The sequence below is a fragment of the Porites lutea genome, chromosome 5 (assembly GCF_958299795.1).
Source record: "Porites lutea chromosome 5, jaPorLute2.1, whole genome shotgun sequence".
NCBI lineage: Eukaryota > Metazoa > Cnidaria > Anthozoa > Scleractinia > Poritidae > Porites > Porites lutea.
In genome coordinates this window covers 1,513,601-1,526,821 of record NC_133205.1, presented here as the reverse complement: position 1 = coordinate 1,526,821, position 13,221 = coordinate 1,513,601, and the positions used below count along the sequence as shown (strand labels likewise).

At 38.2% G+C, this 13,221-nt stretch overlaps 1 protein-coding gene across 1 annotated transcript in view; it reads left to right on the top strand.

Moving 5' to 3' along the window:
* Positions 1-12,995, top strand: part of LOC140936774 (uncharacterized) — a 48,876-nt gene extending 35,881 nt beyond the window's left edge. Inside the window, exons 36-43 of the mRNA XM_073386262.1 lie at positions 326-559; positions 764-1,099; positions 2,655-2,792; positions 3,563-3,862; positions 4,331-4,652; positions 6,342-6,358; positions 11,561-11,890; positions 12,571-12,995. Of these exons, the coding sequence (XP_073242363.1) occupies positions 326-559; positions 764-1,099; positions 2,655-2,792; positions 3,563-3,862; positions 4,331-4,652; positions 6,342-6,358; positions 11,561-11,890; positions 12,571-12,890 (1,997 nt within the window). The 3' untranslated portion in view covers positions 12,891-12,995. The remainder of the gene's footprint in view (positions 1-325; positions 560-763; positions 1,100-2,654; positions 2,793-3,562; positions 3,863-4,330; positions 4,653-6,341; positions 6,359-11,560; positions 11,891-12,570) is intronic.
* Positions 12,996-13,221: the final 226 nt, after the last annotated feature.

The window sequence follows — 13,221 nt, the reverse complement described above, 5'->3', positions numbered from 1 at the left end:
GTTTGAAACTTTCATGAAGATTGATTCACTGCAACACCTTTAAATTTCAAGACGAACCTAACCTACAAACCGGTCAAAAATCCGCGTTACAACGTTCACTGTTTTGATGTTACGCTAATGTTTTCAAATTAATGCACACCATACATACCTCCATGATTAGTACATTTCAGTGAGGGGGCTTTAGAGAGTTAAATCCAAATTTTTTTCCGGAGAAGCATGCCCCCTCGGCCGAAATCGGTCAGTCAACCCAGATCCGCGCCTGCATCCAATGATCTTTTTTTATTAACACATTTTTGTGGTATCGTTTTTGTTTTGTCCACTTTAGTAACTGGCTTAAATAATTCTGTCATTGTGGGAAATAATTCTGAATACTTATCTAACTTGACCAACTGGATAAAACCCAGAAGAAGTGAAAATGATTGGAAACTCTGCTGGAGAGCATCACTTGATGGCTGGGGTAACAATATATTCCATTCCTTATGTGACGAAAAAGGACCAACAATTACTATTGTAAAGGTTGGAAAGTATATCTTTGGAGGCTACACCAGTTTATCATGGAGTAAGTATCTCAGTTGACTTATTTAAGTAACTGTTTTCTGGCCTTACCACCAGACATGCGTTGTCGATGGCTGAGACGGTGGACACTTAAAATGGTGAATGTGTGGACCCGGAGCTTTTGATGAGTTTATTAATTAACACGAAAACGCCGAAGGTTTTGGAAAACGCATTAGTGAACATGCTGGCCTTTCTATTCTTTGTTTAGGTTCTGGTTGCGTTGGCCATCAGTACGATTCACAAGCCTTTTTGTTCTCGCTGGTTAACAAGCCAGGATGGGCACCTGTAAAGTTCAATCAGACAGGATTGTATGGGTATCTCCAATTGTATTCCATATACAGCTGTTACAATTTTGGTCCTATTTTTGGAGTTTATGACTTGTATATTTATTCCCACAATTCTTATTCAAAACTCGGCTCCACGTACAGTCCGCCGAGCGGCTACAGCTTTGAAAGCAACTTTGCTCATTCATTCCTGGCAGGATCGTATCATTTCAATCCGGATGAAGTAGAAACGTTTTACGACGTAGCCTTTACTTCACAAGGTAAAGGTTCGAGGATGAGCCAGAGTCACTATATATTGTATATAATTTTCCAGGAATATTAAAAATGATATATAATCTAGCCATTTTAAAAAGTTGCAGGGATTAATTAAAAACAAATTATAGGTTAATTAAGACGCCCGCAACAACAAATTTTCAACGTATATCTTCTTGTGAACTCTTGCTTTCATGTTAAAAACGCCTAAAAATGGGGTTACCGTTCTTGCTTGGGACGCGCTGTAAAAGCAAGGTCGTCTGAATACACCTTACTAAGTGTTTCTGGCATCTGCCATGCCAGGGATTGAAACCTCGATATAACGAAGGGCCGAGGGACTGGCAAAATTTGTTCACTGTAACGAAGTTTCGTTATATATTAAGGTTCTTTTTGATATATTTTACTATTACTGGGGTAAAGAAATTCGTTCGTTATGCCGAGGACTTCGCTATATAGAGGTTCGCCGGTTATATCGAGGTTCCATGCACTGTATACCCACATTTGCTAATTGCAATCAGGCAGTTGTCTAAAACAAATATCGATAGATGACAACGGCTGACTTCACAGCTAACAGGTGACAGGTAGCTACGGATGATGTCATAAATTTGTTGGCAATTTTGCCGCCATGCTGATGATGTTCATTGTAACGATTTCGAATATCAAATCTTTTAGAAGAAAACATCAGAGCGCCGTTAGTTGAGGAGACAATATAAACCTCAACTACTGACCACGCTATCTAAAAAAATTCCACAGCTGCAACAAGAAAAATCAGTCCAAGTTACAGGGCTTCAGCTAGTGCGTCACCAAGTTTATCACCATTGGTTGTTTTCACAGATATTAAACTTTAGGGTTTCATAGTGGAAGTCTACTCTGTGTCAATTCATGTTCGAGGATAAGCTAGCGCTACTATATGTTATATCAGTATAGTTTCCAGGAATTTTAAAAAATAACAAGTAATCTAGCCATTTTAAAAGTTGCAAATTTTCAACGTTTATCTTAATTTTCTTCTGAACTTTTCCTTTGGTGTCGAAAACGCCTTAAAATAGAGTTATCGTTGTTTCTTGGGACGCGTTAAACCAAGGGCGTTATAACATACACCTTAGTAAGTGTTTCTGGCATCCGCCATTAGGCATCAAACCTCGATATAACGGAGGCGGGGCCAAGGGACTGGCCAAATTTGCTCGCTGTAACGAGGTTTCGCTATATCAAATAAAGAAATTCGTTCGTTATACCGACACGAGGACTTCGCTATATAGAGGTTCGTTATAGTGAGGTTCCACTGTACTGACTTTTGCTCCGATCACAATTGCAATGAGTGAGATGACTAAAAAAATATCAATAGATGAAAACGGCTGATTTCACGGCTAACAGGTTACAGGTAGCTACGGTTGATCTAAAAGACATGTCATAAATTCGTTGGCAAATTTCCCGTCAGGCTGATGATGTTCATTGTAACGATTTTGAATATCAAATCTTTTAGAAGAAAATATAAGAGCGCCGTTAGTTGAGGAGACAAATATAAACCTCAACTCCCTACCACGCTATCTAAAAAATATTCCACAGCTGCAACAAGAAAAATTCCAAGATACACGGCTTCAGCTAGTGCGTCACCAAGTTTATCGCCATCACTGAGTGTCAGTGCATCGGTTTCACCAAGCACTTTACCGTCAGTCAGTGCAAGCGTGCCACTCCTTTCATCAGGTGAGTTTGAGGAGTTAGACACCTGGCCTTTTGTGGAAGTTCGTTCACCTTGAGCTACTAGATATTATTTTTATTAGCGTTGTTGCAAATGAAGTAGAATAGTTCAGTGAAACGCTATTTTTAGTTGATAATGAGCGATCTGAGGTAACCAGTTGTTCAATTATGTTAAATATAACAGCACAAGATTGAGCAGGGGGAGGGAGGGGGGGGGGCTGGAGGAGTGGGGAGGCTGGATTCAACCCAAGATTATTCTCAGATATTTTGGAACGATTTGGGACAAAGTGTCTTATTCTCAGTAGCTGTTCATTTTAATGTTAGGCGTATTTTATGATAATGTAAAGTTCATATATTAAACTACAGGAGAGATATTAAACAAGATAACCGTCTCGTTTCTTAACTTCAGACTTTGCAAAATGGATTGCTGTTTTTGTAGAATTAAACTTTAGGGGTTCACAATGAAAGTCTACTTTGTGCCAATTCAAGCGCCATAAAATCGCGTTAATTACTGAAAATTTACTTAGTTGGTTATGTTTGAAGATAATCCTGTTAGTCAACAATGCTGACTATGGTGGGCGAATTGGTGGGCAGAGAAGTAACACCAATACTTTGTACATCTTGTTTGTGTCTCGCACTTTGTGTTCTACATTTTGCGCCTGCTAAAAGTACCTGTTGTTAAGGGTAGGCTATTTATTTATTATTCTTCTATATATAAATCTCCGAATTCATGACAGCTTTTGTGTTTGTCTGTTATTTTTCTGATCCCTGCATAGTAACAATTCACACAAATCCGTTTATTAATAAGATGGTAGCTCCAAGAAAAGTGGCATGCTTTAGAGGTGCTCTTAATCTCGAGGAGGTACTAGGCGATTTTGCAGGAAACACTCATAATGCAGTGGAAAAGTGCGCTGCGTTGGCTCGCGACAAACATTACATAATGTTCGCGTTGGGGGAGAATAGTGTGTGCCTATCCGGAGCAGACGTTCATAACAGATACTATAGCAGTGGTACAAATAATGCGAAATGTAAAGACGGCATTGGCAAGGGAGATAGTATGTTCGTTTATTCCTTAGGTTAGTAGTGTTGCTTTAACTACATCGTTCGATCGTCTAAAAATACTAGAGCTGCTGCAAAAAGACGATCACAAGTCGTTGAAATAGATTGAAAACGTGACTTAATTCAGTGGTAATAAACTTTGATTGGTTTAATATGATCTTAATACCAACAAGAGAAATGACTTGTTTAATTGTCATGCTTTTCCTTTGTTTTATGGTCCAACTGTTTTTTATGGGGAGGTTTTGCCCCGAAGTCTAACCCCAGTTACCCTTTTTAATATCATTTTTGTCTGACGGAAAACAAGATACCCCTTATTGACAAATGGTGCCTCTTTCACATACCTAGTCATTTTGCGTCCCTTTTAACTGCCATAAATGCCAGTCTTTAATATAGGAATAAATCACATAATTCATTAGAGCGTTTTCTTTACTTTTAATCATTTTTTTTCTCGTCTTAATTTTTTTCTTTTTTAATTTCTTATGCAGACCGCTTGCCTGATCTACAGCCAATTGGATGTTACCGAGACAATGACGACAAAAATCAGGGCGCCTTACCGGTTATTTACGCAAACTTCAGTGGTCAGATTAACTGGACACAAGTGGAGACAGTGCAACAGTGCGCACAAGTGGCCTTCAACAAAGGTTTCGAATACTTCGCCGTTCATGATTATGGAGAATGCTACACTGGAGACGATGCTTCGGAAAGAAATACCGAATATGATGAGAGTGCTGATTGTGTGGAGACTGACAAAAAGTCAGGATATAAAGTGGGCAAAAAGAACACTTATTTTTTTTATCGGATACACTAGTCTATAAACATTTAAAACCCAAAACAAATACAAAACTTAAGGTTGAGCGGTGGTCCTGTTCTCTGCTTTGAATACGACTGAGTTTGTTGGGTGACAACAAACTTTTCTTCTTTTAAACGACCAGTTGTTTGCTTGACTTAGAGAAAGAGAACTTGGAGTGCCATATTTACTACTACTAAGTAATAATTTAAGTCAAATAGCGTGATCTCTGCACAATTTTCGGTGCTAAGTAGAAATTTCTCATAGCTACAAAATGTCGGATGCAACAAGGCCGCCCTTGTTTTCTCCCTCACTACCGACAGCCTACTGGTATGCTAGGTAGATCATGAATAATGTGTGGGCCGATATAGCGGAGGATATATTTTCCACTATGTATCACCTCAGGGTCAATAAAATCGATCAATATCGGCCAAAATGACTAGCGATACAGTCAGGCTGAATTTTCCTAAGATAAACAGTGTGTTATTTCAACACGTTAATTATAGAAGAGCCTGATGAGCAACCTGTAACAACGAATAAAATAAGGAGGAAATCGGCATGTCACCGGATGCAAGAAAAGCTTTGTAATAATCACCTTGTTTTTCTCTTAAGTAGACCTGACTAAAAGATGTAATAATGATGTAGCCCTAACGTTAACCACTAACTCAAGGTATGTACTTTATTTAGAGAAAGGTTGTCGGAAAATTGAAATGTGCACGCGGTAATCCCGAAATTGGTGATATAGGATATAATCAATACACTGTTCCTGACACTGTAGCTGTCGAACCTACTTTTATTGTTTTCCTTTAACACTCGCAAATATATGTCAATGGCCCCTCGTGCCATTCTTTCAAATTTCTTTTAAGAACAGTGAACTCGAAACAAGCCGTCGTTATATTAAAAAAATACCTAATTTTGTAATTTACCAGCAATATGCGCACTGGGCTGGTCTGTGTGGCTGGTCCTACCGATATAATGAAATCCTAATATATGTAAGTAATTAATCATCATTGGCATGCAAATAACGCTAAATAGGTAGGCTCCATTGTAACTTGTAACAAGATTTGGTTGCTTTAAAAGACACTTTCTCTTTATAGTTTCTAAAAATCGTAGCATTGGCTGATGTCGCCTAAGATTAGGGTGTGTAGCGAAACTTATAAGTTTGTATGTCACTAGACTACGAGTAGTCCCCCATTTTTCCTCAGGGATCGTAGAGCGAGCGAAACGCGAGTGCGCGTGAAAATCACCCCAAGCGAGAAAAGGCGACACGCCGCGTGTCTCCTTTTCTCGCGCGCTCGCGTTTCGCTCGCTCTATTATCCCTGAGGGAAAATGGGGGACTACTCGTAGTCTACTATGTCATAGACTGTTTTTATAATGATTTATACTTGTCAACAGTTCGCAGGTGGCATAAAAACAATGGCCTCTTGCGCAGAGGGACGAAATACGAGCTCCCCTAAAAACACCTGCGTGGGAGGCTGTAAACACAATGACCATGATGGTTGATATTGTAAACAGCGAAATTAGCCGTCATTTAGCAGAACTGGGAAATTAAACCTGACAACAAAAATTCTGATCCATGGCTATTTTAAGGTGTGTTTTGCTCGCTCTTGGAGTCTTCGTAAAAGTTGTCGTTTACAGAAGTGTCAAGGGGGGTACGTGATCTTGCAATTGTCATTTTCACACAATCATTTATAATTTCTTTTCTTAGTTTGTGTCAGAAAAGAGGTAGGGTGGCCGAGCAGTTAAAGCGCTAAAATTGTAATCCAGAGGCTCCGAATTCAAGCCTCGCCCTTAACCCTAGGTGATTCGGTTTTGGGTTGTCCCAAGGTTCAAATATCCCTGGCTACGCTCGTAAAATAGCTAACTGCTCCGTTTCTTTACCGTTTCTTTAGTTGGGTTCTTAACCATGTTATGTTCCATCTAGATTATCTGATTCGTTATCTCTGAAAATACTCATAAGGAGAGAGAGTAATAAATTATCGTTTTGTAACTTAATTTTCACCCTCTAGTGCTGTTCTCATCATTGAGTTTCCTGTGAAAATATTTCCAGAAAAAAAAAAAAGAAAAGGAGTGGATTTCCTTGTGACCTTCCTTCACTTTTGTTAAAAAGAGAAAACAAGTCTACTTGAGCGATACGTTCGCGATATGCTTAGCCGCGTGGAATTAAAGCATATTAATTACATTCGTATTGATATCTGTGTTTTCAAGTTGTCTGAAAATGTAAAAAATATATATATTTTCGGTCTTCGTTTCTTATATATAGAGGATATTACATGGCCGCACGGAGATACGAAATTTCTCTTCGAGTGTTGAAAAATATTTCACGAGTGAGCGCAGCGAACGAGTGAAATATTTGGTATCTCCAAGCGGCCATGTAATGTTCTATTTATAATATAAACACCAATGAAATACCAAACCATGCATTTCACTGAAACAGTTTTTTCCTGCGAAAGGCGCGATTTATTATGTAGCCATAGCAAGGGTGATATTTTCACATGTGAAATAACATATTATTTTCACGTGTGAAGATATCATGTTTTCGCGCGAAAGCTCACCTGGTATTTTATTGGTGTTTATATAATAATATTAATTACTGTATTTCAGGAGAAGGCAAAAATTGTGCCAGTATAGTAGTAAATAACAGACTGAGACCTTCAGATTCGAGGACGAGGACGAGATTTGACGCGTATTTTTAGCGTATCCTCGACAAAAAGATACCCCGGAAATCTTCATTGAACTTTTCAGTTTCACCAGGAAAGTTGTCCCCGTTACTTTTATTGAATAATAAACACTCATCCATTCCCAAACGATAAACTTCCCTTTTCAAGCTAAGCTGTAGGCCCTTTACCCTGCGAGCATGCGCAGAGTCTTCTTTGAGATGGAAAGAGACTCTGCTCGCGTGGGATAAGTCGTTCTTCGTCCTTTAGAACCCTGCAAAGTCAGGATTAGTGCAAATCCATTTTAATTGGGTGTCCTGGAGTCAGTCATTGGTGGTAGCTATAACATATGGTTGACAAAAATCCCTGCTTTAAAGTTTTATAGCCTCTGGTCAAACGATCGAGAGCTACTGGGGCGAGGCAGTGTCCCTAAAGCTAAAAGAAAAGATCGTTTCCCAGTTCTAATAACTCTCATTTTCAAAACGAGGCTGTCAACGGCTTCGCACTTACCCTCGCTTTGAAACAGAGGTTATTAGTGCAAGCTGGAAATAGCCTATCATGAGAGCACTCAATCAATAAATTGAAACTCGTACTTGGCTCCGAGGCTCAGTGGGAAATAAAACAAACTAAATAAAAACCCTTGGGCGGTTTATAATACATTTCTTGTTGTTCTTCTTTTGTGTTACTCCACAAGCCTTGGAGCCAACTATGAATTTTTTACTTATCGAAAATGGTCTATTTTAGTACAAGTTTAAACTTGTTTAAATTTTAAATTTTAACTTGTTTAAATTGTTTTACTCAGCTTGTCCACAACTAGCCAATATTACACGGCAGCACATTTCTATAACAACCTATCATAATTAGTTTCTGATGCAGCATTATAATAAATATCAAGCTACAGCTGTAAGTTAAAGAATTACTGACCGAACGTATTACCTGCCGATAAACCCTTACGTAGGAGTCTTGTCGAGAATACTGACAAACTCCATTAATGTCCATCTTCTTTTGCTCTTGGATTCTTCGTTAAAAGCGATATTTTTAGACGGTATACGGATGGCATCTATCTAGAATTAAATTCCTTCCTCTTTGAATATAACATTCTTAAAACTTCTTCCCATTGTTTTAAGCGACAATTTTCAATAATTAAAACGGACTTGTAAGTCATAATATTGGAAGTGGGTGTCATTTATGTTTTATAAATGACCTGCTGTTCCACACTTTGATGACTTCAAAAATTCGTTGCTGGTTCTAAAACAATGACAAGATGCAGGGATAAAGCCCTCGCTCCTCGACCATCTTAAAAGCGAGGACCGAGCGCCTAAGATCTCGCAGATCAGCCGATTTATTATGCTTTACACGTCTTCCAGACTAGTTTATCAAGCAATCTTCGAGAAGTAATTCATGAGCAATTGTTTTGACCAGGGTACTAAATTTCAGGAATCATCCATCCATTTACTTGATGTTGGAGATGAATAAATGAATAAAAATTTAATAGGCAAATCTCCTTACCTCTGTCAATACAGTTAATACTTAAGAATCTGGTTGAATTATTCGTGAAAAACGGCAAAGAAAGCTCTGCTCATTGCTCATTCTTGCTACTCAATGAACAGAGTTTAGGAAAAACAAACAGCATCTAGTTTTAGCAATGATTACACATTTACATGGGCTTCTAAATACTAACGTTAATATCATTTTCTCTTCTATGTTTTTTGCGTACTTTAAAATTCGCATTTTCTATCCAGTACTCGTTTCGGTCTTGAAACCTATCACTTCGATTTCAATAACATCAAATGAGTTATTAAAATTTCATACAATTCTTGACTAACATTTTGACCGGTTTCAAAATATCATTTTTCTGTTGCCCATTTTCAAGAAAACTTACTAGTATCTTTTTAGCACGGGAACTGGAGATTATGTTGGTATAAACATGGCGTTTCAGGCTTATACATCTATCTGCTTTTAAAAAATATATTGTGACACCACGGTGTAATATTTATAATGATATTGCTTCTTCCCTCCTTTTTGCTGAATAATTTATGGATAATTGACAACCATCGGGTAGAGTCGGTTGATCTATTTCAATTTGCATTCATTTTCGATCTAACGGGCTGCTTCCCTTACCATACTCAGGAATACTCTGGTCTTTTAAGGAAAAACAGAATTGACCTATGTCTTATCATATTCTGTTCGAGTTCTTCAGACTGTTTCTTGGAGTACTCATAACTGGCCTTTGCTGCAGAATTGTATTAGCAGGTAACCAATCTAAAAATTTTTTTCCGAAATTGACTCAAAGTTTGCACCTTCTACACCCACAAAAAATTGATTTTCGTAACTGAACTCTGGTTTAGATATTCATTCCAAAAGAACTTTTGTTTGTTCAATTCTCATCTGTTAGGCCTGTTTCAAACGTCGTTCTACTGCCGTGCAAAGCTGGCTCGACTGTAGCTCGATTGCAGCACGACACTAGCACAGCTTGGTTTCAGACGTCGAATTTAATTCAGTCGAATCGATCGGCTGTTGCCGAAAACAAAACGCAAAAATAAAGAAACGGTTTAGCAAATTTTTAAATGTATTCTAAAATGAATTTATAATTTATGAATTGAGTTCGGCACGGCAGTAGCACGACGTTTGAAACGGGCCTTAAAACGTTTTATATAAAAATTTTATGTAATGTTCTGCACTTAATATATTTTTTTTCTTATGTTTGTCTTCATTATGAAGGAATATTGTCATGAATAGCTTAGCCAGAGGTTGTTTTTTCAAAACTGTCTTCGCTACAGAGCTCACCGCTGAAATGAAGAGTTTGTTTGCAGGACTGTAGAAAACCCATAAAAACACTCTCAGCCTGATAACAGAGCGCCTTTATTAATAATTAGCTATTTAATTAATAATGCTGCAAGTCTCTCTGTATAAAGCACTTCTTCAAAGGTGGGCGCATAATCTTAAGCTGTTTAAGATGTTTCGATACAGTTTTTCGGAGACCATACTGCGATTTTCCAATCGCCTTAAAAGTGATTTTATTCTTGTCTGATCGCTATGAAATTTTCAACACTGACTGACTTTGGTTGGACATGATTAAAGTTTTTCAATTTTTTTTTAAAATAAAATCGATATCACTATGACAACAGCAAAGAAAAAAAACGTTGAAATATTTATGCGATATTGACCGGCTACTGAAAATCCCACATCAGGAACTTCAAGAGTGTTGCTTAGCAAAATAACCTCTGAGATAAGTAAAAAAAGATCTGTGTGTTTGAATGTTCAAATCTTATATTTTCAATAGCGGTTATGAATTAATCTTCAATAGCATCAGAATGCTGCTTAATATCATATTTCGATACAAGGAAATTTTGGTGTATTTTCTTTCTTGCGATCTTGAAAACTAACCTTTTTGTCACCCGACCTGTCTAAGTGCAACTTTATTCTAAATTTTGACTTTTTGCTTTTCTATATATCTCTGGGACGGCTCAACAATCAACAGAATTTAGATTTCAAGACGAACCTAACCTACAAATCGGCCAAAAATCCACGTTACAACATTCACGGTTTTGACGCTGTGCTAATGTTTCCAAATTAATGCCCACCATACAAAGCTCCGTGATTAGTATATTTCAGTGAGGGGACTTTAGGGAGTAAAAAATCCAAACAATTATCCGAAAGATCATGCCCCCTCGGCGTTGACGTTTAGGAAATCGGTCAGTCAACCTACATCCGCGCCTGCATCCAATGATCTTTTTTTTTATAAAGTTAACACATTTTTGTGATATTGTTTTTGTTTAATGTCAACTTTAGTAACTGGCAGTGGGGAGGCTGGTTATTCTGAGATATTTTGAAAGGATTTTGAGACAAAACCTCTTATTCTCAGTAGCTGTTCATTTTAATGTTTAATAGGCATATTTTATGATAATCTTAAGTTCATATATTTGACCTGCAGGAGAACTATTTAACAAGAGAACTGTCTCATTTCTTAACTTCAAAATTTGCAAAACTGGGATTGCTGTTTTTGGAGAATTAAACTTTAGGGGTTCACAATGAAAGTCTACTCTGTGTCAATTCATTTAGCGCCATAAAATCGCGTTAATGACTTAAAATTTATTTGGTCAGTTAATTTGTGGATAATCCTGTTAGTCAACAATGCTGACTATTGTGGGCGAATTACTTTGTACACCTTGTTTGTGTCTCTGTTGTTTAGGCTACGTAATTTTCTATACACTTTTTTATGATATAAATCTCGGATTTTATGACAGCTTTTGTGTTTGTCATTTTTCAGATCCCTGTATTGTAACAATTTACTCAAATCCTTTTATTGAGAGAGTGGTAGTTCCACATCCAGTGGCATGCTTTACAGGCGCTGACAATCTCGAGGAGGAACTCGGTGATTTTGAAGAAGAGATAAACTCAGAAAGTGACGATTATGATGTAGTGGAAAAGTGCGCTGAGTTGGCTCATAGCAAACATTACAAGATGTTCGCTTTGGGGAACAATAGTGTGTGCCTATCTGGAGCAGACACTCAAAACAGATACTACATCAATGGTACAAAAGACGCGGAGTGTGAAGACGGTATCGGCAAGGGAGATAGTATGTTCGTGTATTCCTTAGGTCAGTGCTGAGGGTTACTTTTACGTCATTCTTCAATCGTTCAATCGACATTCTGCTAAATATAGAGGGCGGTTCTTGGGAGAGCTAACAACTTGAAGTATTAAAGAGACAGCTCAGCACCGAAAGCCTCGAAAATTAAAACTAAGCGAGAAGATAATTGCATCCCAGTATCCGCAGGCCAGAGAAGGTGCAAGTAGAAGTGGAATTAGGGGTAAAAATCGCTGCAAAACTTAGGGCTTTTTTAAATTTTAAATTTATTTATGAAGACATGAGGGCTAAAGTCTGAACCGAATGACGTCAGCATGTCTGGCTTATTAGTTGCAGTTGAAAAATCGGATGATAGCCGGGGGGAGGTTTCACACAGACTCGAAGGGCGTCCAATTAGTTACTGTCTGTTATATTACTGTCTCAGGAGTAGATACAATATGACAAACCTACAGAGTTAGTGGAAGTCCTTGCGACAGCCAGACTCCAAGTGTATGACATAATAACAAACAACACAACACAACAAAAAAAGGGAAAAAACTAGAGTATGTTAAGACGTGCTATCTAGGCTCTGTACTGTAAGAAGCTTAAGATACATTACCAATATATATCCAATCACTGATTCCGCCACTTGAAGGTACAATCAATGTGTTTCTACTCTTTCTGAATTAATCACCTTCTTAATTCCTTGCTAGATCACTTGCCTGATCTCACGCCAATTGGATGCTATCATGAAGAAAAGAACGATCGCTCCTTACCAGATCACTATGCTAGCTTCCGAAAACCCCCTGAGATAGACTGGACACAATTAGATGAGACAATACACCAGTGCGGACAAGTGGCCTACAATAAAGGTTACCACTACTTTGCTGTCCAGGATTACGGAGAGTGTTACTCTGGAAATAATGCCTCGGCAACTTATGACAAACATGGCAAGAGCGAAGATGGTTGTTATTGGATTGACAAACTTGGAGTGGGAAAGGAGAACGCTAGTTTTGTTTATAGGCTAAACTAGGCAGTTAAGGTTCAGTTTGAGTCGTGTAGCTACTATTAGTATGGAAGTAGTTACGATGTCAATTAGGGTCATGATCTATGCAAACTTAAAGCAAAGGGAACACATACACCAACCCACGGCCTGACCAGTGCTTTACACTCGCCTCGGCAGTAGAAGGTATTTGAAACACGGGCTTTCCACGTTCATTGACCCGACAGCTATGCTATGCTGATGAGCCCCAATAAGGGCGAAACAGCTGTCCATGGCTTCCACTGCCCGGGTGATAAGTCTATGCGTATGCGTGAGGTACTGGCTAGGTCGTCGGTTGGTATATGTATGCACCTTTGCTTTA